The sequence below is a fragment of the Stomoxys calcitrans genome, chromosome 1 (genome assembly GCF_963082655.1).
Source record: "Stomoxys calcitrans chromosome 1, idStoCalc2.1, whole genome shotgun sequence".
NCBI classification, from domain to species: Eukaryota; Metazoa; Arthropoda; class Insecta; order Diptera; family Muscidae; genus Stomoxys; species Stomoxys calcitrans.
In genome coordinates, this window is record NC_081552.1 from 205,951,443 (window position 1) to 205,977,332 (window position 25,890).

At 40.8% G+C, this 25,890-nt stretch overlaps 1 protein-coding gene across 1 annotated transcript in view; it reads right to left on the minus strand.

Moving 5' to 3' along the window:
• LOC106092838 (formin-J) overlaps positions 1-25,890 on the minus strand; it is a 331,170-nt gene that overhangs the window by 25,821 nt on the left and 279,459 nt on the right. Inside the window, exon 6 of the mRNA XM_059370751.1 lies at positions 6,048-6,195. Within this exon, the coding sequence (XP_059226734.1) occupies positions 6,048-6,195 (148 nt within the window). The remainder of the gene's footprint in view (positions 1-6,047; positions 6,196-25,890) is intronic.

Genomic DNA, 25,890 nt, shown 5'->3' on the forward strand with positions numbered 1-25,890 from the left:
TTTTCTTAGATCCTATGTATGTATCTTTGTATCGCATATAGCCCAGGTTGGATCATACAGGTGCTATATTGATCAATCTCCCGATTTTGGGTATTTATCCCTAAAATTTGGAATACTAACAAGTAAAAACGTGCTTAGTTCGGCCGGGCCGAATCTTGGGAACCCAACACCACGGATTCTGCTAAAAATTCAACAACATAAAATTAGTCGAAGTGCATAATCTTATTCTACACCACACGCAAAATTTCAGTCAAATCGGACATAACTTGCGGCTTGCAAGGGCTTAAGAAGTCAAATCGGAAGATCGGCTTATATGGGTGCTATACCAGGTTATAGACCGATTGGAACCGTACTCATCACACTTGTTGGAAGTCATAACAGAACACTACATGCAAAACTTCAGCCAAATCGGACAAAAATTGCGGCTTGTAAAGGCTCAAGAAGTCAAATCGGGAGATCGGGTTATATGGGAGCTATATCTGGTTATACATCAATGTGAACCGTACTTGTCACAGTTGTTGAAAGTCATAACAGAACACTACAAACAAAATTTCAGCTAAATCATACAAAAATTTCAGCTTCCAGAGGTTCAAGAAGTCAAATCGGGAGATCGGTTTATATGGGAGCTATATCAGATTATAGAGCGATTGGGACCGTACTTGGCAAACTTGTTAGAAGTCATAACAGAACACTATTACAAAATTTCAGCAAAATCGGACAAAAATTGTAGCTTGTAAGATCTCAAGAAGTCAATGGGAGCTATATCAGGTTATAGACCGATTCGAACCGTTCTTGGCACACTTGTTGGGAGTCACAACAGAACGCCATTTGCAAAATTTTAGCCAAATCGGAAAAATATTGCGCCTTCCAGGGGCTCAAGAAATCAAATCTGGAGATCGGTTTATATGGGAGCTATAGCAAGTTATAAACCGATGGCTTCCAGGGGCTCATGAAGTCAAATCTGGAGATCGGCTTATATGAGAACTATATTAGGTTATAAACCGATTCAGAACGTACATGACACACTTGTTACAAGTCGTAACAGAACACTACATGGAAAATTTCAGCCAAATCGGACAAAAATTTCGGCTTGTAAGGGCTCAAGAAGTCATATCGGGCGATCGGTTTATATGGGAGCTATATATATATAGTTATAGACCGATCTGAACCGTACTTGGCACAGGGTTTGAAAGTAATAACAAAACATTACATGCAAAATTTCAGCCAAATCGGACAAAAATTGCGGCTTCCAGGGGCTCAAGAAGTCAAATCGGGAGATCGGTTTATATGGGAGCTAAATTTCAAGCGACTAGCTTTAAACGTTTGACCGATATCGTGATTTCGGCAGATGGACTCAGAACGTCGAAACGATCAATGATAAATATACCTTAATAGGCGATCCAGGCCCGCTCCTCTGAGCCTTCTTTAACTCTTTAATATATTTTTAGGATGGGGACACATCGTCCTGAATGCGGATATCGAATTCGTGCCATTGTAGCCTACGACGCTAAACGCGTTCGAATCCTGGCGAGAACATCGGACAAAGCGGTGTTTATCCCCTCTTAATGCTGGCGACATTTGCGAGGTACAATGCAATGCATGGTCATTCAAAAACTTTTTCCCACTGCGGGACGCCGTTCGGACTCGGCTATAAAAAAAGGTCCCGTATCATTGAGTTCAAACTTGAATCGGAAAGCACTCATTGATGTGTGAGAATTTGTCCCTTCTCGGTTCCTGGTGGTAATGTTCTTCCTTAGGATAATGTTTTCATTAGGGGAGGGATGGCACCTCAGACATTTCGACTCAAATATGAATATCAAATTCGTACAGCACTTCCAAATCCCTTTAATTTTAGCCCCATATTACCATTTCCGGTAAATATGAACCGTTTGGAGGGTGTTTTGGGCTTGGGGCGGCCACTGGCACTTTGCACTAAAAATAGATATCAAATTCGTTCTTTGCTCCCAACGGAAATGAAGTTAAGTTTAGGGGGTGCTTTAGGGCGTACCCCAAAACACTTGGCTCCAAAACTGGATATCAAATCCGTTTTCTACTCTCAAATACCTTTCATTTGAGTCCCATGTTATCATAATAAGTTAAATAACCCATTTGACGTATCTTTAAGAGGAAAAGCGCCACCTAGACTTGAACGCAAGTTTTAATGTCATATTCGCAATCTACTCCCTAATATTTTTGATTTGAGTCCCATATAGCCATGGTCGGTTAATATGACCATTTGGCGGTGGGCGACCTCCCATTACTTGCATCTAATGTTTTATGCCATATTTGTAATCTACTGCCTAAAACATTTCATTTGAGTCACATATTGACATGAATAACTGTTTAGAGGAGTTTTGGGGTTGAGGGGGGGGATCGCCCACCATTCCATTTTCGTTTTCTGGTCTCCAATACCTTTCATTTGATACACTTATTGTGCCCATTGGACCGCTTTCGGATATGGGTGGAATTTTGGGGGTAAGAAGGAGTCTCCGCCTCCACCCGATATCTGAAAATTATATGGCCTATGTTTCCTTTCAGACAAACGTACACAATCTGTGAAAATTTTAAGAAAATCGGTTCAGCCATGTATCATAGTCATAATGGGTCTAATGGCGTTTTGAGTGGTGACGTGACCCCCAATACTTTGATCTGATTTTGTATGACAGATTTGAAATCTACTCCCGAATACCTTTCATTTGAGCCCCATATTGAAATGAACGTCCAATATGTCTGTTTGGGGGAGTTTTAGGATTGGGCGGACCGAAGGGTACTTAGACTCAAATTTTATTACCATATTCGTATTATACTCTCCAATACCTTTCATTTTATACCTATATTGACCCGATCGGTCCACTGCTGACTTTGGGTTGTGTTTTTGACATAAGGGGGAGGGTCCGTCCCCCTTCCGATACCGAAAAATTATACAGCCTATGTTTCCTTCCAGACCAACCAACACAATATAGGAAAATTTCGAGAAAATCGGTTTTGCCGTTTTTCAATCTACACGTAAGAAACAAACCAAGTCCCATATTTCCGGGTGACTTCCTATACTTCGACATGAATTTGTATTCCTGATTCGTTATCTACCCCCGCATACATTTCATTTGATACCCATATTGTCCTTATCGGTCCACTTTTGATTTTGGGTCGTGTTTTTGGGGTAACGGTGGAGTGTCCGCCCCCTTCCGTTTTCAATAAATTATAAAGTCTATTCCTACTTGTTGGCCATATTCGTAATCTACTCCCGAATACCTTTCATTTAAGTCTCATATTGTCATGATCGTCATATAAACTGATTTTAAAAGGTTTTGGGGCTTGGGCGGCCCCCCAGGTACTTGGAACCAACTTTTATTATGAAATTCGTACTCTACTCTTTAATACCTTTCATTTGAACCGCATATTGTGCCGATCGGTCCACTTTTATTTTTGGGTAGTACTTTTGGGGTAAAGGGGAGGGTCCGCCCCCTCCCGATATCATACGAAAATTTTAAAGTAATCGGTTCAGCCGTTTTTGAGTCTATACGGATCAAACATACAAACAAACAATTTTATATATAAGATAGGGTTTTAGACGAATATATCGAGGTGTTACAAACGGAATGACTAGTTTAGTATACCCCTATCCTATGGTGGTGGGTATAAAAATACCATTTTTTATACCCTCCACCATAGGATGGGGGGTATACTAATTTCGTCATTCTGTTTGTAACTACTCGAAATATTCGTCTGAAACACCATAAATTACATATATTCTTGATCGTCGCGACATTTTATGTCGATCTAGCCATGTCCGTCCGTCTGTCTGTCGAAAGCACGCTAACATCCGAAGGAGTAAAGCTAGCCGCTTGAAATATTGCAATACTTCTTATTAGTGTAAGCCGGTTGGTATTGTAAATGGGCCATATCGGTCCATGTTTTGATATAGCTGCCATATAAACCGATCTTGGGTCTTGACTTCTTGAGCCTCTCGAGTGCGCGATTCTTATCCGATTGGAATGAAATTTTGAACGACGTGTTTTGTTATGATATCCATCAACTGTGCCAAGTAGGGTTCAAATCGGTTCATAACCTGATATAGCTGTCATATGAACAGATCTGGGGACTTGACTTCTTGAGCTTCTAGAGGGCGCAATTCTTATCCGATTGGAATGAAATTTTGCACGACGTGTTTTGTTATGATATCCAACAACTGTGCCAAGTAGGGTTCAAATCGGTCCATAACCTGATATAGCTGCCATATAAACCGATCTTGGGTCTTGACTTCTTGAGCCTCTAGATTGTGCAATTCTTATCCGATTGGAATGAAATTTTGCACGACGTGTTTTGTTATGATATCCAACAACTGTGCCAAGTATGGTTCAAATCGGTTCATAACCTGATATAGCTGTCATATGAACAGATCTGGGGACTTGACTTCTTGAGCTTCTAGAGGGCGCAATTCCTATCGGATTTGGCTGAAATTTTGCATGACGTATTTTATTCTTACTTTCAACAACTGTGTCATATAAGGTTCAAATCGGTTCATAACCTGATATAGCTGCCATCTAAACCGATCGGCGATCTGCCTCTAGAGGTCGGAATTATTATCCGATTTGCCTGAAATTTTGTACGACGGATCCTCTCATGACCATCAACATACGTGTTTAATATGGTCTGAATCGGTCTATAGCCTGATAAAGATCCCATATAAATCAATCTCTCTATTTTACTTCTTGAGCCCCCAATTCGAATTGGCTGACATTTTACACAGGTCTCACACATATAATTTAATTGTGGTCCAAACCGGACCATATCTTGATATCGCTCTAATAGCAGAGCAAATCTCTTCCTATGTCCTTTTTTTGCCTAAGAAGAGATGCCGGGAAAAGAACTCGACAAATGCGATCTGTGGTGGAGGGTATATAAGATTCAGCCCGGCCGAACTTAGCACGCTTTTACTTGTTATATTGGGTTGCCCAAAAAGTAATTGCGGATTTTTCATATAGTCGGCTTTGACAAATTTTTTCACAGCTTATGACTCTGTAATTGCATTCTTTCTTCTGTCAGTTATCAGCTGTTACTTTTAGCTTGCTTTAGAAAAAAAGTGTAAAAAAAGTATATTTGATTAAAGTTCATTCTAAGTTTTATTAAAAATGCATTTACTTTCTTTTAAAGAATCCGCAATTACTTTTTAGGCAACCCAATACATGCATATCTGCCCAATTTTCGAACATAGTTCTCGTATAGACCGACCACCCGTTTTGACATATAAGGCTCATCAGATGGGCGCTGATTGTATGCGATAAATTTGAGATATGGAACAGTGAGTTTCATAAGGCATCGATATGGTCCAAATCGGGCCTTATTTATACATAGCTACTCTATAGGGCTATCTGCCGATTATAGGTCTGGGGCCCATAAAATTCATATTTATTTTGTGCATACTTTTGAAATGTAGTGTAAGTCTCCATTTAAAATTTCTAATGTCAAAAATGAAATGCTAACAAAAGCTGCAGGTTATAAACGAGTGCATATGAGTGTGAAATGCCTGTTGGTCGTCGCCAATGTTGTTGCAGTTGTTTTACGTTTCGCTGTGGTTGTTATTGTTGCCAATAAAACAACAGCATTGCCTGCATCCAGAACAAATTCAGTGACTACTTGGAGAAGCAGAGGCAGCAGCAGCAGCAGCAGCACAAATTGTTGTTACAAACAACCTTGACAAATTATGCACTAATATGGTAAATAAATTGCAAGTCGCTTTAATTGTTGTTGGACGACTGGCTCGATGGTCGGTCGAGAGTTTGTTTTTATTTTGTTTTGCTATTAACAACCAATCAACAGTTTACCTTATTTCCATACCTAACGAGCCAGCAAATTACTGCAAGTCTCCAACCAACCTAAGCGACCATTCAATATATCAACAGCAGTGACACTTGTTACTTTTAATGCGAATGAAATGATTCGTTTGGACTAAATTTGATTCCCTGATCTGCGAAATCAAAATGTCTGGGTGGAAAATTGGGGTGGGTCTAGCAGTGTGCAGTGTGGGCTGGGGGAAAGGTTCTTACCTGTCTTAATATCGCATAGAAGACGTCAAGATGTGAGTTTAGGTTGATGCCATTTGGGCCTTGTAGGCTTTGGGCTTCGTCGCATTCTCTCTGCTCGTCGAATACGTCCAATTGTACAATAATATCTCCTACACTTTGTGCAACTTTTCTGTAATGAAAATAAAAAAAAATCAAATCACGCTTAAATAAAATGGCAAAGATAACAACTACAAAATAAACAATAAATCTGATCCATGTATGTATATGGGTTGTGCCTTATACGAGTACTAGAACAACAAGGCAATTGCTGTTACAGGGTTAAGGTTGATCCATTTAAACGAGTAACAATCGCAATTCAATCACAAGCTGAAAGCTTTGTTAAGTTTTATAGTTTTTAAAATGGTTCTTATGTTAAGTGCTTGAGTATTAGCAATTCATCTTAAAATTAAGGCAAACACAGACGATTCTTGACGTTTGACCATGAGAAGTACTGTTAGTTTGCGGCCAATGTCATACCACAGGAAAAGGAGAAGGAAAATTTTACCGTTGAACCATTCAGCTTCAGAATTAAAAAACCCAACAATTTGCGAATGTTTACATCCGGAAGAAGTCAGATGGAAATGGAACTCCTTCTGACTGCCAATGCGGGACACACACACAGCAGATGGTCTATAGTCTTTCGTCCTCAAAGTCCTCACAGCTTCTACTGTAGTCTCAACTTGCAACCTTCAGTATGTCAGCATGTTTGCCGGTCAGACAGTGACCTGTCATGAAGGACACCAAGACCGAGACCTCTGTTTTAGCCCGCGACAGCAAAGTGTTAGACCTCTTCAAGTCTAGAATAGGCCACTTAAGAATGTTCACACCCCCCACAACACTTTTGAAGTACCGTCCACCAGACCACAACACCATATAGCATTATAGATCTGACAACTGCAGTATATACCCAATGTAGAACGCGCGGTCTAAACCCCCAACTTTTGCCAATGGCTCTCTTGCAGGTGAATAGGGCAAGAGTTGCCATTCATGTCCTTTCCAAAATGGTTGATTTGTTAGACCTCTTCAAGTCTAGAATAGGCCAAATAAGAATGTTCACACCCCCAACACTTTAGAAGCACCGTCCACCAGACCACAACACCATATACAATAGCATTATAGATCTGACAACTGCAGTATATACCCAATGTATGACACGCGGTCTAAAACCCCAACCTTTGCCAATGGCTCTTTTGCAGGTGAATAGGGCAAGAGTTGCCTTTCTTGTCTTTTCCAAAATGCTTGATTTGAAGTTAAATTTTCTTTTCAGCAATATACCCAGGTATTTTACGTTTTCAGAAAATGGGACATTCTCTCCTTTCAAGGAGACAGGTGTGATACGAATGTCGTGTTTAACGCAGATGCTTGCCATCACGGCCCAAACCTGCGACGCCCAAGGGTGAATACAATGCGTCTACCAACGCCCCCACATGAGGTAACCCACACATGAGTACCAATTTGATCCCACGTATTTGAACGTGTTCATCTCCTTGGTTAGGGGCGGAGCACTACCTAAAACTCATTCCGATCTATGGGTCACTGCACCCGGTTGAAAACGCAACTCCACCACGAGCTTATGCCCTACCCGCGATTTGGGTACAAACCACAGCCACCCCGTTGCTCCCCACTGGGGCCTCATCATTGTCAGGCTGGAACCGAAGTTCCAGGGGCTCCTAACACCCGTGGTACCAAATTAAAGTCTCCGGTCAGACTTCGTAGCCTTGAAAGACTACTACCAGTTGAACCCCAAACAGTTCCGGACTGGTCACCTGGATGAAATGAATCGCCCTAAGCCGACCTCAAGCCAGCATACAAAAGTATGCATTAAACATACAACACGACGATATACACAAAGAGGACACGGTAACTTCTATGTCCTGCTGAAGAGAACTACTTCTGACGTACACGGTTTTACGCCTAGACCATAGCCCACGGTAGCCCACTTCGCTGTCGCACGTAGAGCTTCCTGAAGTTTATCTCTTAGCGTGCTGGGAAACTTTACCCTAACCACAATAGCCACATTATCAGCATACGCGAAAAATTTATTGTTTCTTCTCTAGATAATAACATATATTTGTATACCCACCACCATAGGATGGGGGTATACTAATCTAGTCATTCCGTTTGTGACACCTCGAAATATTCGTCTAAGACCACAGAAAGTATATATTCAATAGCCGATGAACGCGTAAAGCTAGTCGCTTGAAACTTTACACAGATACTTAATATTGATGTAGGTCGTTGTAGATTGCAAATGGGCCATATCGGTTCAGATTTGCATATAGCTCCCATATAAACCGCTCTCCCGAATTGACCTCTTGAGCCCCTGGAAGCCTCAACTATCATCCGATTTGGCTGAATTTCTGTTACGAATAACAAGAATTGTGTTAAGTATGATCCAAATCGGTTTATATCCTGATATAGCTCCCATGTAAACCGATTTCCCGATGTCACTTCTTGAGCCCATGGAAGCCAAAATTTTTATCCGATTTGGCTGAATATTTGCACATATTGCTCAGTGACGACTTCCAAGCACTCTGTCAAGTACGATCCAAATCGGCCTATATAAGGATATATCTCCCATATAAACCGATCTCCCGATTTCACTTCTTGAGCCCATGGAAGACGCAATTTTTCTCCGATCCGCTGAAATTTTGCACATGGTGTTCTGTTATTACTCCCAACAACTGCGCCAAGTACGATCCAAATCGGTCAAGAACATGATATAGCTCCCACATAAACCGATCTCCCGATTTGACTTCTTCAGCCCTTACCAGCCGCGATTTTTATCCGATTTGGCTGAAATTTTGCATATAGGGTTTTGTTATGACTCTCAACAACTGTACCAAGTACGGTCCAATTCGGTCTATGATTAGATATATCTCCCATGTTTTAGCAAAATCCATGCTGGTGGGTTCCCAAAATTCGACCCGGCCGAACTTAGCACGCTTTTACTTGTTTCATTTTAATAGATAGATTAATAAATCCTTAATATTGCGTCTTGTTATTAAAGACAAAGGTCAAAAATGAAGTTCAGAATATCATTGAAATTACACTCATAGAAATTTGTTAGTAAAAACAGCAAAAATATTCGCTGAAACAGCAGAAAGTCTGCTGAAAATGGGACAGTAGCAATTTGTTGCTAAAACAGCAAACATTTTCTGTAGTTTTAAAATTTTTAAAAGATTAAATTGTCATAATTATTTCAAGTTTTTATATACCTTATCTAATTTTTCAATTTTGCGAGCATGCAACTCAAATTTTTTTCAAATTTTTTACAATTTGGTAATTTTTGATCGAATTTAAATAACAGCAGACAAAATAACTACTACTTTTTAATATATGGTTTTAAACAAAAAATTAACGAGCAAAAATGCCTGATTAAAGTTTTGGTTCTTAAATTTTGGGCCAATTTTTTTCAGTGTAGAAACTCCAGTCCAGCAGGTTTTATATTATTGAAACACCTTCAATGTCAAGAAATTCCAAATATTATTGTATATTCCTTGACAGAGAGAACCCTCTATGTATGTACCTAGGTCGCGAAGGACTGTTTCTATGGACTTGCTTTTACTACATGCAAGCTGTTGCCGAGACAGGTCATCTCCAGGAATTTTTGTTCTACGATATTTTTTTATCAACCTCTCAAAAGTCTTCAGCATAAAGGAAGACAAACTAAGAGGGCGAAATTTTTCACCTTCGAGAGGTAAGGTTTTCCTGATTTTGGAATGAAAATGACTTTTGTGTCCCTCCAGCCCACAGGTATGTACGACACGCTGATACAAGCATAGCATATAGGTTAGGTTAGGTTGAAAAGAGGGTGCGGATATTAATCCGCCCCATGCCACTATGGACATGCACATAAGCCAGTAAGCGGCATGTTGCTCGCTCTTAACTCTAAAAAAGTAACCTCGGAAAAGAAAACCAATTTAGGAATTCCAAGCTTCCTACAAAATTGTTTTCCCTAAGTTGGTTCATGACTGGTACCGGTGTTTGTTAGCCGCGGAAGCTGGGCAATGACATAGGAAATGCCTCAACGACTCATCTTCTTCCCAAATCAAATTAATTTTTTGAGATAGTTTTTGGTAGTCAGGGAAGATTTGTTCAACAAAAAGATACCAATTCGGTGTTAAAAAATGGCAAATCTACGATCCACCAACAAATATTTTGTAATATTTTGAGCTCAACAAATTATGTACAAACTTTGTTATTGAGAATACAATTTATATGTTGGCTTCCGAAGCGAATGATTGCTTACACCCAATTTGTACTTTGGGTTGCTAACATTTTAATTTGATTTGTTGCAGTAAAATCAACAAATTTTGTAGTTGATTTTTCAAGAAAAGTTGTTGCTTTTCACAATTATTTTTTTTGTGCAAGGAGCCAGTCACTCACTCACTAGGAGCCACTGGACTCTCTACTCAGATATTTTTTCCAATAACCTCCGAAGAATGCATATCAGTGACAACTTCGTCTGGCCCAACGTTGCCCCGGGAAATGTGTATCAACGACACAGCTTGTAATTCAACTGGTGATACATAATCAGTGCCTGGCGACATAAATGAGTCGAAATTTTTTATTCAGATACAATTTTACTCAGATACAATTTTTCCAATAACCTCCGAAGAATGCATATCAGTGACGACTTCGTCTGGCCCAACTTGCCCCGAGAAATGTGTATCAACGAGTGGTTCTAGCGTTTTCTCACTAGACATTGTCCATACTTTCTCTATTCTACCGTATTAGGTTTCGAGAATAGAATCATCCTTAGCCTCAGATGTATCCTACACGTAGCTGCAGAAATCTACCTAGGATTTATTCTAAGACTTTTTCATCTCGCCCTTGTATTTTCTTAGTTCAGTCTTATAGATGTCCCAATTCCTTAGTTCAGCCTTATAGATGTCCCAATCCGCTTACTATACATCGAGATATATATTTCCCCACCCTGTAAGGTACATCTCTTTATGTATAAAAATCAATTTGTGTTTGTTTGTAGGTTTGTTTGTTTGTGTGTTCCTTATAGACTCAGAAACGGCTGAACCGATTTCCTTGAAATTTTCACTGGTGATGCATAATGATCCCGTGTTGAAAATAGGGTACTGAATTTTTTGATATCTGAAGGGGGAGCGGACCCTCCCCCTTACCTTAATTTTCAGAAACGCCAGATCTCGGAGATATGTGGTGCGATTTAAGCGAAATTTTGTGTGCCCTCTTATGGTAACCTACAAACAAAAACTTGGTATCCATATTTCGGATAGGGTACCTAGGATGGGCGCCCAACCCCGCAGCCTAATACAGCTCGCCTATAAACCGATCTCCCTATTTAACTTCTTCAGCCCCTAAAGTGCGCCATTCTTACTAGATTTGGCTGAAATTTTGCACAATGACTTCTACTATGGTCTCCAATATTCAGTTCATTTATGGTCCGAAATGAACCATAACTTGATATTGTTCCAATAATATTGTTCTTTTATCCTTTGTTTGCCTAAAAAGAGATACCGTGGCAAGAGCTCGACACATGCGATCCAAGGTGGAGGGTATATAAGATTCGGCCCGGCCGAACTTAGCACGCTTTTACTTGTTTGTACCAAGATTATTTCTATGTTTTAGCTTTTGCGTTTTTTCAAGTCTATAATGCAATTGTCTATAATAAGCTCATGGCTTTGTTAGTGCGGAAACAGGATATCTTTAAATGCCAATCTCAATTACGAGAGAAAAAAGCATCAGGAAATTTCATTCAAAGGTTCACTATCTGATGTGTTTTTCTTCGTTACTGTCAAGCCAGAAGGGCATGAAATGATGCCGACCAATGTCAGTAGAAACGAAGGGTGAAGTTGCAGGATATCTAATAAATTTAGCACGAACTTTATGCACGAATTAAAAATCAATAAGTGAGTGTTTTTTTCGTTGCTGCGTTGCTTGCACTTTAGTTAGCAGCATGCAACAGAAGGAAGTGAAGGACACTGAAGTAGCTGAAATTCAGTGCACGCCAGGAAACAATTTTTATGCCACTGAAAGTTTATATGATGTTGCAAAAAATCTACTGTGTGTGAATATCGATTAGAAAATGTTAAAATTCGCAAAGTTCATAAAACACTTAAACAGTTCACAAAACACTAGGTTTGTGTATAAATATGAACTGATTTGCTTAAAATTCAAAAACGAAGTATAGACGCAAGTGGAGATGGGATTCATTGGTTGTGTGGAAAATGATTTAACTTCGCCTCTTAATTTGCGCTAAGAATTTAAGACCTTCTCATCCAACATTTTCAACAACCCATTTTTGTTAACTGTAAAAGGAATGTTTGAGAGATCTAATGTATCATTGAAAAGATTACAATAAATTATCCCTTTGTAAGTTATAAGGCTTTATTCAATCGACACAAAAATGATTCACACCATTCCCTGCATATTCGTTGGCTTTAAGAGTGTTCAAAAGAAAGCAATGCAAGGCACGACTTTCTTCATATTCTCATTCTGTGAATAGTGACGACATATGCATTATTTTTACAAATGGCTTAAAAGGCAATGAAAATGGCATTCAAACCGCTCTCTGATCGGGAGATCGGTTTATATGAGAACTATATCAGGTCTTAGATCGATTCGGGCCTTACTTGGCACGTTTGCGCCCTCTAGAGGCGCAAGACGTCAAACCAGGAGATCGGTTTTTATAGCAGCTTCATCAAAACATGGAAGGATTTGGCCCATCCCAACAGACCTACACTAATAAGAAGAATAGTGCAAAATTACAGGAGTCCAGCTTTACTGCATTAGAAGTTAGCGTGACGAATGGGCAGACTAATGGAAATGGCTAAATCAACTTAGAATATCAAGAATGTCAAAAAAAAAAAAAAAAATTTGGTACACCATGTTCATTGAAATAACCTCTTCTAAAGTTATTCATGTTTTGAAATTTCTTGATTTATCTCTTTCTTACTTACTTACTTTACTTTAATTGGCTATGACAGAATATTTGTTAGTAGAATAGCGCTCCAAGCGCCTCCATCTTTTGCGCTTATTCTAAAATCTCTGACACCAAGTTTCGAGGTGTCTCCCACCACTTGATCTTTCCATCGGGCTTTTGGTCTTCCCGGTTTGAGTGTACCACCGGGTTTGTTTTCAAACGACTTCTTTGCTAAAGCTTCTTCATCCATTCTGACAACATGATCTAGCCAACGCAGTCGTTGAATTTTGATGCGTGTAACAGCTCGTGGTCCATACGTCGCCTATATTCTCCATTAACGCAAACTGGTCCATATATTTAACGAAGAATCTTTCTCTCAAATACTCCAAGCTATGCCTCTTCTGCATTCACAATGCCACGGAACCATATAACAATACGGGTAGTATCAGTGTCTTGTATAGAGTAATCTTCGTATTTCGAGAGGTGGCCTTGTTTCTAAACTCAGTCCAAAGTGGCATCTGTTTGCCAGTATTATTTTTCGCTTAATCTCAAAACTGTTGTCATTTTTGTCATCTTTATCTGCTCAGTTGTGCAAGGCTTTTTGGGAATTGAAACCATCCATTTCGCCTTATCTCCATTTACTGCCAGACCCATTTTCACTTACTCTCTTTCGATTCTTTCAAAGGCTCCAGTTACTATTTCCGGTGACCGACCTTTAATATCGATGTCGTCGGCTTAGGCGAGTAGCATGTGTTCTCTTGTGATTGGTGTGTCATATCTATTCACATCTGCATCTCGTATAATCTTCTCCGACAGGATACTAAAGAGATCACCCGATAGGCTGTCCTCTTGTCTGAAACCTCGTTTGGTATTAAATGGTTCGGAGAGATTCTTTCCTATTCTTACTGATGAACGCGTATCAGCAAGTGTCATCCTGCAGAGTCTTATTAATTTTGCAGGCATACCAAACTCAAACATGGCTTGAAATACCTTTGAATGTAAAGTAGTATCGAAGGCCGCTTGGTAGTTAACAAAGAGATGGTAGGTGTTGATTTGTCCTTCTCGGGTCTTTTCCAGGATTTGGCGCAGTGTGAATATCATGTCTAGGGTGGATTTACCAGGTCTAAAGCCGCATTGATAGGGTCCAATTATCTCATTGACTTTAGGTTTTAATCTTTCACACAGTACACTCGAGAGTATATTGTATGCGATGGGGAGGAGACTTATTCCTCTGTAGTTGGAACATTCCGTCTTGTCTCCTTTCTTGTGTACGGCACATAGTATGATGAGTTTCCAATCATCAGGTATGCGTCCTTCTGGCTAGATTGCGCAGATAAGCTGATGCATACGCCTTATCAGCGTGTCGCCTTCGGTCTTAAATAGTTCAGCAGGTAACCCGTCGGCTCCTGATGCCTTGTTGATTTTTAGTCGGGTCACTGATACTTGCATCTCATTCTGACTAGGAGGTTAACATTCTATACCATCTTCAGGGATTGGTTCTGCAGTATCCTTTTCGCCGCCAACGTCGGATACTAGCAGTTGGGTAAAATGTTCTTTCCATATCCTCAGCATGCTATCGGTGTCAGTTTACAGATTTCCTTCTTTGTCTCTGCAGGAGGATGTGCCTGCACCAAAGCCATCGGTTTGATGTTTAATTCTTTGAAAGAATTTCCGAACTTCGTTCTGACTCCTGTACATCTCAATTCGCTCACACTCACGTCTTTTCGTTTCCTTTTTTTTTCTGCGGAATAGACGTGTCTCCTCTCTCCTTTTCTCCCGATATCTCTCCTTCATCTGGTGCGTTGCTACTGATTGCAGGGTTGCTCTATATGCCGCATTCTTGGCTTCAGTAGCATCTCGACACTCTTGGACGTACCATGGGTTTCTTGGAGGAGGCTTCTGGTATCCAAGTACGAATTTCGCGGCATTTTCCATGGAGTGGACAATAGTTTGCCACTGCGCCATTATATCAGCGGAACAAGGAGTGCTTCCATCAAGCAGTTGGGTCAGTCGAGGGGAGTATTCCGTGCAGTGTCAGATCGTACTTTCCTCGCCATGTTCAAACGGGTGCGAACCTTTGCTGCAACAAGGTAATGATCCGAATCTATATTCGCCCCACGGACCGATCGTACATCTAACACGCTGGATGAATGCCTTCCATCTATCACAACGTGATCAATTTGATTTCTCGTGTTTTGATCGGATGACAGCCATATGGCTTTGTGAATATTTTTATGTTGAAATCTGGTGCTACTAACTACCATGTTTTTTGCCGCGGCGAAATTTATCAGTCTCAACCCATTACTGGACGTTATCTCGTGGAGGCTAAACTTTCCGACTGTTTGACCTAAAATGTCTTCCTTCCCTATCTTCGCATTAAATTCTCCCAGAACGACTTTAATATCATGGGCATGGCAGCGGTCATATTCTCTCTCTCTAGGCGCTCGTAGAAAATATCCTTGGTCTGCTTGTCTTTGCCTTCCGTCGGGGCATAGGCACAAATAAGGCTGATGTTGAAGAATATGGCTTTTATGCTAGCCTCTCATCCACCGGAGTTAAGCTTTCTACTTCATTAAATCACATACTCAACCGAAAAACAAGTTTTTACATTGCTTTGCCCTCAAAAGAAGACTCTTGTTTGAACCTTTGAGTGGAGCGGACGTATTTTTACTTCGCTCCTCAAGAATTTTTTGTATCTCTCAATAGGTAGTTATTTTCGGAGGTATTTTTGAAGTCACTCAAGCATAGCTACGACAATGTTACCCATAAGGCTGTTGATGATCTGCGTCTGTTTCCATTGGAGCGGCAGATCTAAAGCTCCGGAGTAGGCTTAGAATGGACTCAAAAAACCCAACAGCTGGTGGTGGTATCAGGCCGTAGCATGTTGTCTGCTACTGAGACCTCGATTGGTAGAGCGGTTGCGCCAGGCTCCACTAGCCGACAGACACCCTGTTCGGTTATCTTCGCGTGCCTATAATTTGTCTAGGCAATCAGCTTTCTCTGACAAACCACTATTCCTGATATAACCGATTGGATCTACAATATCCCTGGTAATACAAGTTACATAGACTTCTACACGAAGGGTTCCAAACTAGACTACCAGGTGGACTTTGGGGGTGTCCTCTGAAAAACTGAATGGGTAATACCGAGAAGGTTACCCGACCATTTTAGTGTGCATCAAGCGGAGATCCTTGAAATTAAGGAAGTGGTGGAATGGCTCTATATAAATATCTTCTCAGACAGCCATTAAATCCCTGGAGAACGTATTTCTGAACACAAAAACCGCCCTCGACTATCGCAGATCTCTCGACGAGATGGCTGAACTGTTCTGGGTGCCGGGCCACAGTGATATCCCAGGGAATTGTAAAGCGGACGAACTTGCGAGCCCAGGGAAATCGGAATCAGTGGGTATGCCTCTGGGGACATGTTAGCTAAGTTTTCAGCATCAGGCCCGAAGGACAACGAATGATAGATGGTCACAAAGGGCATACCAAAACAATGTGGCCTAATCAAGACTTGAAGAGGTTTACCGCTTTGCTGTCACTGGCTGGAACGGACGTATCAGTCATTATGTCCGTCAAGACAGGTCACTGTCTAATCGGAAAGCATGCTGACAGACTGAAGGTTGCCAGTAACGAAACAGTGAGGACATCGATGAAGAAGAGCCTATAGAACATCTTCTGTGTGTATGTCCCGCACTGGCAGTCAGAAGGAGTTCCACTTAAGGTTCTCATTTCTTTGAGAACCTGTCTGATTTAGCGGATGGGAACATTCGCAGTTGTTGGGCGTTTTATAACGATCTGAATGGTTAAACGGTGGGAACTAGAAGTCATCTTCCTTCTTCTGTTCCTGTGGTATCACAATGGACGAAAACGTCTAAGTGGGTCTTGGGGCAGACTGCCACATAACCCCAACCCAACCTAACCTTAATTAAAAGTGGACCGAATTGGCCCATCTCAACTTACCTGCACCAATGAGAAGTATTATGCAAAATTTTAAAGCGGTGGTTATCCACTCCACCAGTAGTTTGGTGGACTAGACTACGGAGAATGAGTGCAACATAAGGACCATACAACAGGTTCAGAGAACATGTTGTCTTGACAGAGGCGGAGCGTGATGATCACGCCCACTAGGGCACTGGAGACAATTTTGGATATATGACCCTTTGATATACAGATTAAGCGTGAGGGAGCCACTGCGGCTGTGAGACTTAAGGCGATGGTAAAAATGGATTGAGGATGGGAGCAGCTCATACCATCGCGGTATAATCGAAACGACGATAGGAAACCTGGAAGGAAGGGAAAAGGTTTCGATCGGATACCTGAGATGAACCTTGAGGTTCAGTACGAGACACTGCTGCTAGCGGCACAGCAATGCGGACCACGCCCACTAGAGCACTGTCGACTTTTTTAGATATCCGACCCATTGACATACAGATTAAGTGAGAGGCAGCCACCCGCGGCTGAGACTTAAAGCGATGGGAAAAATGGATTGAGGATGGGAGCAGCTCATACCATCGCGGTATAATCGAAGCGTCGATAGGAAACCTAGAAAGAAGGGGAAGAGGTTTCCGATCGGATACCTGTGATTAACCCGAGGTCAGTGCGAGGCACTGCTGCCAGCGGGACAGTCTTGGATTGCCGGAACCTTAGTATTGCCATCTGGAAGATCACGTTACACGAATGGATCAAAGCTAGAGGACAGATTGGGCCTGGGGATCTACTTTGAGAACCCAAGGACTGAGATCTGTTTTATTCTGCCTGACCATAATGCGGTCCTGCAGGCGGAGATCCGTGGGATCACGGAATGCGTGAGGTGGTGTGGTGCTTACCGCGAGGACGTCGAGTGTGAACATCTTTACGGACAGTAAAATTGCCATAAGAGCAATAACAACCAGGAGGGTAAGGTCACGAACGGTCTTGCAGTGTAAGAAGGAGCTTAACGACTTCTCTGAGGATGGCAAAATTGGCATCGTTTAAGTGCCGGGCCATAACAGAGTAAGGGGGGATGGAAGGGCAGATGATTTGGCGGTTAATAACAGAGGACTGCCGTCAATAAACATGGTTAACCCGAAGACTTTCGGGTCGACGCAGTCCGAGTTAAGGGCGTGGGCGACAAATGCGCATACAACCCTGTGGAACAGCGAAATGGTCGGTAGGACGGCGAAAATCCTATGGGGAGATTCAGATCATGAGAAGACCAGGCTATTACTGCTGTTAGCTATTGGTATCATAACAAGACACATAGGACTACGAGCTCACTTATGTAAAATCGGTGTGGCAAGTGATAGTATGTGTAGGTCATGAGGGGAAGATGATGAGATGTTTGACATTTCCTTTGTCATTGCCCGGCTTTCAGGTAACGGCACTCAGGTGGGGACACAATACCAAACATGAACCATCTTAGGGGCGTGGCATGGAAAACAATTAAGGATTTTTTGAGTAGCACGGAATTTCTAACTTAGATTTACTTTTTATGAGGATACTTTATTTAGTAGTGAAATATTTGTCTTAGATTGTCTCGACATTCTGAGTCGAGCTAGCCATGTCCGTCCGTCTGTCAAAATCACGAAAGAGGTCAAACGCGTTAAGCTAGGTGCTTGAAATTTTGCACAGATACTTCTAATTGATGTAGGTCGTTGGGGATTGCAAATGGACCATATCAGTTCAGATTTGGATATAGCTCCCATATAAACCGATCTTTCGATTTGAATTCTTGAGCTCATGGAAGCCACAATTTTTGGCCCATTTGTCTGAAATTTTCCACACAGTGTTCCGTTATGACTTTCAACAACTGTGCCAAGTACGGTCCAAATCGGTCAAGAACCTGATATAACTCCCATGTAAACCGATCTCCCAAATTGACTTCCTGAGCCTCTGGAAGCCCCAATTTTCATCCAATTTGGCTGAAATTTTGCACATAGTATTCTGTTGTGACTCCCAGCAACGGAGCAAAGTACGGTTCAAATTGGTCATGAACATGATATAGCTCCCATGTAAACCGATCTCCCGATGTGACGACTTGAGCCCTTACAAGCCGCGATTTGAATCCCAAGATTCGGTCCGGTCGAACTTAGCGCGCTGTTACTTGTTTTTGTTTAGCCTGACCCCTCTTGTTCAACCCAAACTAACCTACCTAAAGGTGTATTATATCCACAGTAGGTATGTCCTTTCGATTTCATTTCTTTAAGTCTTAACGTCACAATTCTAATGAGAATCTTGATAAAATACTGCATATTATCCCATTTTTATACCCACCACCTACCCCTAAGGATGGGGGTATATTCACTTTGTCACTCCGTTTGCAACACATCGAAATATTCATTTGGCGACCCTATAAAGTATATATATTCTTGATCAGCGTAAAAATCTAAGACGATCTAGCCATACCCGTCCGTCTGTCTGTTGAAATCACGCTACAATCTTCGAAATTAGAGATATTGATCTGAAACTTTGCACAGATTCTTTTTTTTTGTCAATAGGCAGGTTAAGTTCGAAAATGGGCTATATCGGACTATATCTTGATGTAGCCCCCATATAGACCCATCAGCCGATTTGGGGTCTTAGTCCCATAAAAGCCTAATTTATTATCCGATTATGCTGACATTTGGAACAGTGAGTTATGTTAGGCCTCTCGACATCTTTCTTCAACATGGCCCAGATCTGTCCAGATTTTGATATAGCTGTCATAAAGACCGATCCGCCGATTTAGGGTCTTAGGCCCATAAAAGCCACATTTATTATCCAATTTTGTTGTGTTAGGCCCTTCGACATCTTTCTTCTATTTGACCCAGATCGGTCCAGATTTGGATATAGCTGTCATATAGACCGATCGGCGGATTTAGGGTCTTAGACCCATAAATGCCACATTTATTATCCGATTTTGCTGACATTTGGGACAGTCAGTTGTATTCGGCCCCTCGACATCTTTCTTCGATGTGGCCCAGATCTGTCCAGATTTTGATATAGCTGTCATAAAGACCGATTTCTCGATTTAAGGTTTTGGACCCATTAAAGGCGCATTTATTGTCCGATTTCGCCGAAATTTGGGACAATGAGTTGTGTTGGGCTCTTCGACATTTTTTCGCAACATGGCACAGATCGGTCCAGATTTAGATATAGCTGCCATATAGACCAATCTCTCGATTTGCATTCATTGTCCGATGTCGCCGAAATTTGGGACAGTGAGTTAAGTTAAGACACTCGACATACTTCTCCAATATGACACAGATCGGTCAAGATTTGGATATAGCTGGCATATAGACCGATCTCCCGATTTAAGGTTTTTGGCCCCATAAAAGGCGCATTTATAATCCCATTTCACTGAAATTTGGGACAGTGAGTTTTGTTGGAACCTTCGACATTCTTCTTCAACTTGGCCCAGATCGGTCCAGATTTAGATACAGCACCCGTTTTGCACCCATAAAAGACGCATTTATTGTCCGATGTCGCCGAAATTTGGGACAGTGAGTTAGGTTAAGCCCCTCGACACACTTCTGTAATATGGCAAAGATCGGTCTAGTTTTGGATATAGCTGCCATATAGACCGATCTCTCGATTTAAGGTTTTGGGCTCATAAAAGTCGCATTTATTGTCCGATGTCGCCGAAAGTTGGGACAGTGAGTTGTGTTAGGCCCTTCGACATTCTTCTTCAACTTGTCCCAAATCGGTCCAGATTTACATAAAGCTGCCATATAGACCGATCTCTCGATTTAAGGTTTTGGGCCCGTAAAAGGCGCATTTATTGTCCGATGTCGCCGAAATTTGGGACAGTGAGTAAGGTTAAGCCCCTCGATACACTTCTGTAGTATGGCACAGATCGGTCTAGTTTTGAATATAGCTGCCATATAGACCGATCTCTCGATTTAAGGTTTTGAGCCCATAAAAGTAGCATTTATTGTCCGATGTCGCCGAAAGTTGGGACAGTGAGTTGTGTTAGGCCCTTCGACATTCTTCTTCAACTAGGCCCAAATCGGTCCAGATTTAAATATAGCTGCCATATAGACCGATCTCTCGTTTTAAGGTTTTGGGCCCATAAAAGGCGCATTTATTGTCCGATGTCGCCGAAATTTGGGACAGTGATTTGTGTTAGACTCTTGGACATTTCTTTGTAACTTGGCCCAGATCGGTACAGATTTGGACGTAGCTGCCATATAGACCGATCTCTCGATTTAAGGTTTTGGGCCCATAAAAGGCGAATTTATAATCCAATGTCGCCAAAATTTGGGACAGTGAGTTGGGTTAAGGCCTTCGAAATCATTCTTGAACTTGGCCCAGATCGGATAAGATTTGGATATAGCTGCCATATAGACCGATCTCTCGAATTAAGGTTTTGGGCCCATAAAAGGTGCATTTATAATCCAATGCCGCCGAAATTTGGGACAGTGAGTTCTGTTAAGGCCTTCGAAATCATTCTTCAACTTGGTCCAGATCGGCCCAGATTTGAATATAGCAGTCATATAGACCAATCTCTCGATTTTAAGTCTTGGCCCCATAAAAGTCGCATTTTTTGTCCGATTTCGCCGAGATTTGGGACAGTGAGCTATGTTAGGCCTTTCAACATTATTTTTCAATTTGGCCCAGATGGGTACAAGTTTGGATATAGCTGCAATAAAGACCGATCTCTCGATTTAAGGTTTTGGGCCCATAAAAGGCGCATTTATTGTCCGATGTCGCCGAAATTCGGAACAGTGAGTTGTGTTAGTCTCTTCGACATCTCTCTGCAATATGGACCAGATCGGTCCAGATTCGAATATAGCTGCCACATGGACCGATCTCTCGATTTTAAGTCTTGGCCCCATAAAAGGCGCATTTATAATACGATTTCTCCACAGCCAAAGTAAACGTCCATGCACTTGTTTCACACCCCAACAGCCTTGATTCGAAGTGATAATTTTTGAGGGTTAGTTTTCTTTTAACTAATTTGGCTCCCTATAAACCACATAATCCAACTATATGCTACTATATTTTTTTAGTTAGGAAGCCAAGGCAAGGCATAATCATTTTGGTCTTCCTCTTCATTGCACTTGAACTTTGATAACCCCATTTTGGTGGCCAGCATGCCACCACATTGTGAACAAATAAATAGGAAGCAAAAGAATACATATGTGGTGGTGGTGGTGGTGGTGGCCATTTATAAACAAAATAAATGGTTTGGCTACTATGACTATCAAATCGATGACAGGACAAACTTTATTATAGTCGTCGTTTGTCTAGCCAGCACATTTAAAAGGAAAAAACACTACAACTTGAACCAAATAAACAAACAAATACTTGTATGTGTGGTGTAGTAGGGGGAGCAAAAACTCCGAGTGTCTTCCTATACAAACCTAAGTGAAATATATATATTTTTTTTGTCTATGTTTATGTGTGTGAAATTCACAAGAACTTACTTGAGATTTGCCAAAAAACGAAAATCTCCACTTAAACTGTATCTGCTTAGTGAGCAACAAAACGCGGCACAGCCGAGACGTTGCAATGTTGAAGGCTCCACGACAGCGCCTTTGTGCAAAATGCCAGATTGAAGAAGAAGCAGCCTTTGCCACGTCTCTATAAGTGCCTTGTTTTTGGTGGTTGCTGCAAGGATGCTACTACTGTTTTTGCTCTTACTGCTGTTGATAGGGTCCTTGGCAATCGTTTTGAAGATATTCTCGATGCCAATCACAACAAAAATTATTTGAAATATAAAAACCAAATGCTTTTACACACACGCTCACACACCACCTCACTCACACTTGAGTTGCATGAGGACATGCATATACACACACTCACACATTAAGGCCATTTATTATTAAACACTTTTACATGGCACATGCTGCAGGAGACCATAAATGCGAAATAACAAATAACACTTTTCGATTTACGTCACTTTTTTGCGGGTAGCCAGAGAAAACTTCTCCTACTTTTTACCTACTTTAAAATTTCATAATTTTTTTTTGCAATCTAATTGAATTTCTGGTCCAGTGATTTGTAAATTTTTTGAAAATTCTATATTTTAAAGTAACTCCAAGGGCTTGCGGCAATTTGAAATAATATTTAGCACTTGGCATAATTTAAGCATATTAAAACAGAAGCCAGTATCAAAAACGATTTCCTTATTTTATTTTTTGCTTCAGTTTCGAGTTCAAAGCGAACATTTGTTTCGTCATTATACCGAGCAGGAAGATACGAATACTCTGCATGCGCCCTAACTATCGAAGACTGAGGCCACTTCTCAAATTTCCTATATTTAATTCGTCTTCTTCTTCTTCATTTAGTTCGTAACGAACTTTTCATACTTTGGAGCTAGTCGACAATAACAACAACATCAACGACGACTCCATACATCTGACAGCTTGGTGTAGTATATATTGAGTTTTTGACCCATTGCCAAATCTGTTGTGAATTGAGGTACACTGCAAAAATTTTTGTGCTTCACCATGACTATTTATGAAATGTTCGATAAACTCTCTTACAGGGAATAAAGCATTTGCTCTGTTTTAAGTCAGAATATTCAGACTTTAGTTTTGCATACCGATTGAAATATTGAAAAGAACCTTGTAAGATTTTCTTAAGATAGGACCTAAATGGAGCCTATTACAGTCTTAAAGGGTCGGAGCTATATTTAAATCTGGACCGACTGCGATTAAATTTTCCACATATATGAGATCATCAAATTAAATATCCCATGCTAAATTTCGTAAAGATCGGACATATTTAAATGTTGGCTTATACAGCCTTAAAAAGCCATATCGGATGAAAGATATATATGGGAGCTATATCTAAATCTGATCCGATTTTGACAAAATTTTGCACACATATGAGGACGTCAAAAAAAACCCCTAGTGCTAAATTTTATAAAGATCGGATCAAAATGGTGGCTTCTACAGCCTTAAAAGGCCATATCGGATGAAAGATATATATGGGAGCTATATCTAAATCTGGAGCGATTTTGACGAAATTTTGCACACATATGAGGACGTCAAATAAAACACCCCATTCTAAATTTTGTAAAGATCGGATCAAAATGGTGGCTTCTACAGCCTTAAAAAGCCATATCGGGTGAAAGATATATATGGGAGCTATATCTAAATCTGAACCGATTTTGACGAAATTTTGCACACATATGAGGACGTCAAATTAAACACCTCATACTAAAGTTTGTAAAGTTCGGACCAAAACTGTGGCTTCTACAGGCTTAATAGGCCATATCGGATTCAATATATATATGGGAGCTATATCTAAATCTGGAGCGATTTTGACGAAATTTTGCACACATATGAGGACGTCAAATTAAACACCTCAAACTACATTTTGTAAAGATTGGATCAAATTGTTGGCTTCTACAGCCTTTAAAGGCCATATCGGGTGAAAGATATATATGGGGGCTATATCTAAATCTGAACCGATTCATTCAATAGATTTCGTCCTTGGACCAAAAAAGAGGCTTATGCAAAATTTCATGACAATTTCAGGACAACAAATGCGACCTGTACCTTGATCACAAGAATACATGGACAGACAAACGGAAATAGCTAATTTGAATCAGAAAGTGATTCTAGGCCAATCGGTACACTTGTCAATGGGTCTAGCTCTTCTCCTTCTTAGCATTGCAAGCAAATGCACAAAGTTATAACACCCTGTACCACAGTGGTGGTGTTTTGTCACGAATCCAAATCATGTATAAAAGTGAAAATCGAACCACAAATGCCTTGGCAAATTGCAAATTACGAAGCAGATCTTGGTCAAAATTGCACAACCAAAATTAAGGTGGAATATCTCCGAAACCAGTGGAGATATTGTAAATCTCAAGCGAACTTTTTTGGTAGGGATTTTTGCGCACTATCCAGTAAAAAAAAAAATTAAAATCAGACTATAAATGAAGATTTGGCAGCCCGAACAGATTAGCAAAATACCGAGGTGATCAACTTTAGGGGCCTGCCTAAAGGCGCCCGGACAACCTAGGGCCTAGGAATTTTGCACACGATATCTCTACCCGTCCTCACACGGCATTTTTATACCCTCCACCATAAGATGGGGGGTATATTAATTTCGTCATTCTGATTGTAACTACTCGAAATATTCGTCTGAGACCCCATAAAGTATATATATTCTTGATCGTCGTGAAATTTTATGTCGATCTAGCCATGTCTGTCCGTCTGTCCGTCCGTCCGTCCGTCCGTCTGTCTTTCCAAAGCACGCTAACTTCCGAAGGAGTAAAGCTAGCTGCTTGAAATTTTGCACAAATACTTCTTATTAGTGTAGGTCGGTTGGTATTGTAAATGGGCCATATCGGTCCATGTTTTGATATAGCTGCCATATAAACCGATCTTGGGTCTTGACTTCTTGAGCCTCTAGAGTGCGCAACTCTTATCCGATTGGAATGAAATTTTGCACGACGTGTTTTGTTATGATATCCAACAACTGTGCCAAATATAGTTCAAATCGGTTTATAACCTGATATAGCTGCCATATAAACCGATCTTGGGTCTTGAGTTCTTGAGCCTCTATAGTGCGCAATTCTTATCCGATTGGCATGAAATTTGTACGACGTGTTTTGTTATGATATCCAACAACTGTGCCAAGTATGGTTCAAATCGGTTCATAACCTGATATAGCTGCCATATAAACCGATCTTGGGTCTTGACTTCTTGAGCCTCTAGAGTGCGCAATTCTTATCCGATTGAAATGAAATTTCGCACGACGTGTTTTGCTATGATATCCAACAACTGTGCCAAGTATGGTTCAAATCGGTCCATAACCTGATATAGCTGTCATATAAACAGATCTGGGGATTTGACTTCTTGAGCTTTTAGAGGGCGCAATTCCTATCCGATTTGGCTGAAATTTTGCATGACGTATTTTATTTTTACTTCCAATAACTGTGTTAAATAAGGTTCAAATCGATTCATAACCTGATATAGCTGCCATATAAACCGATCTGGGATCT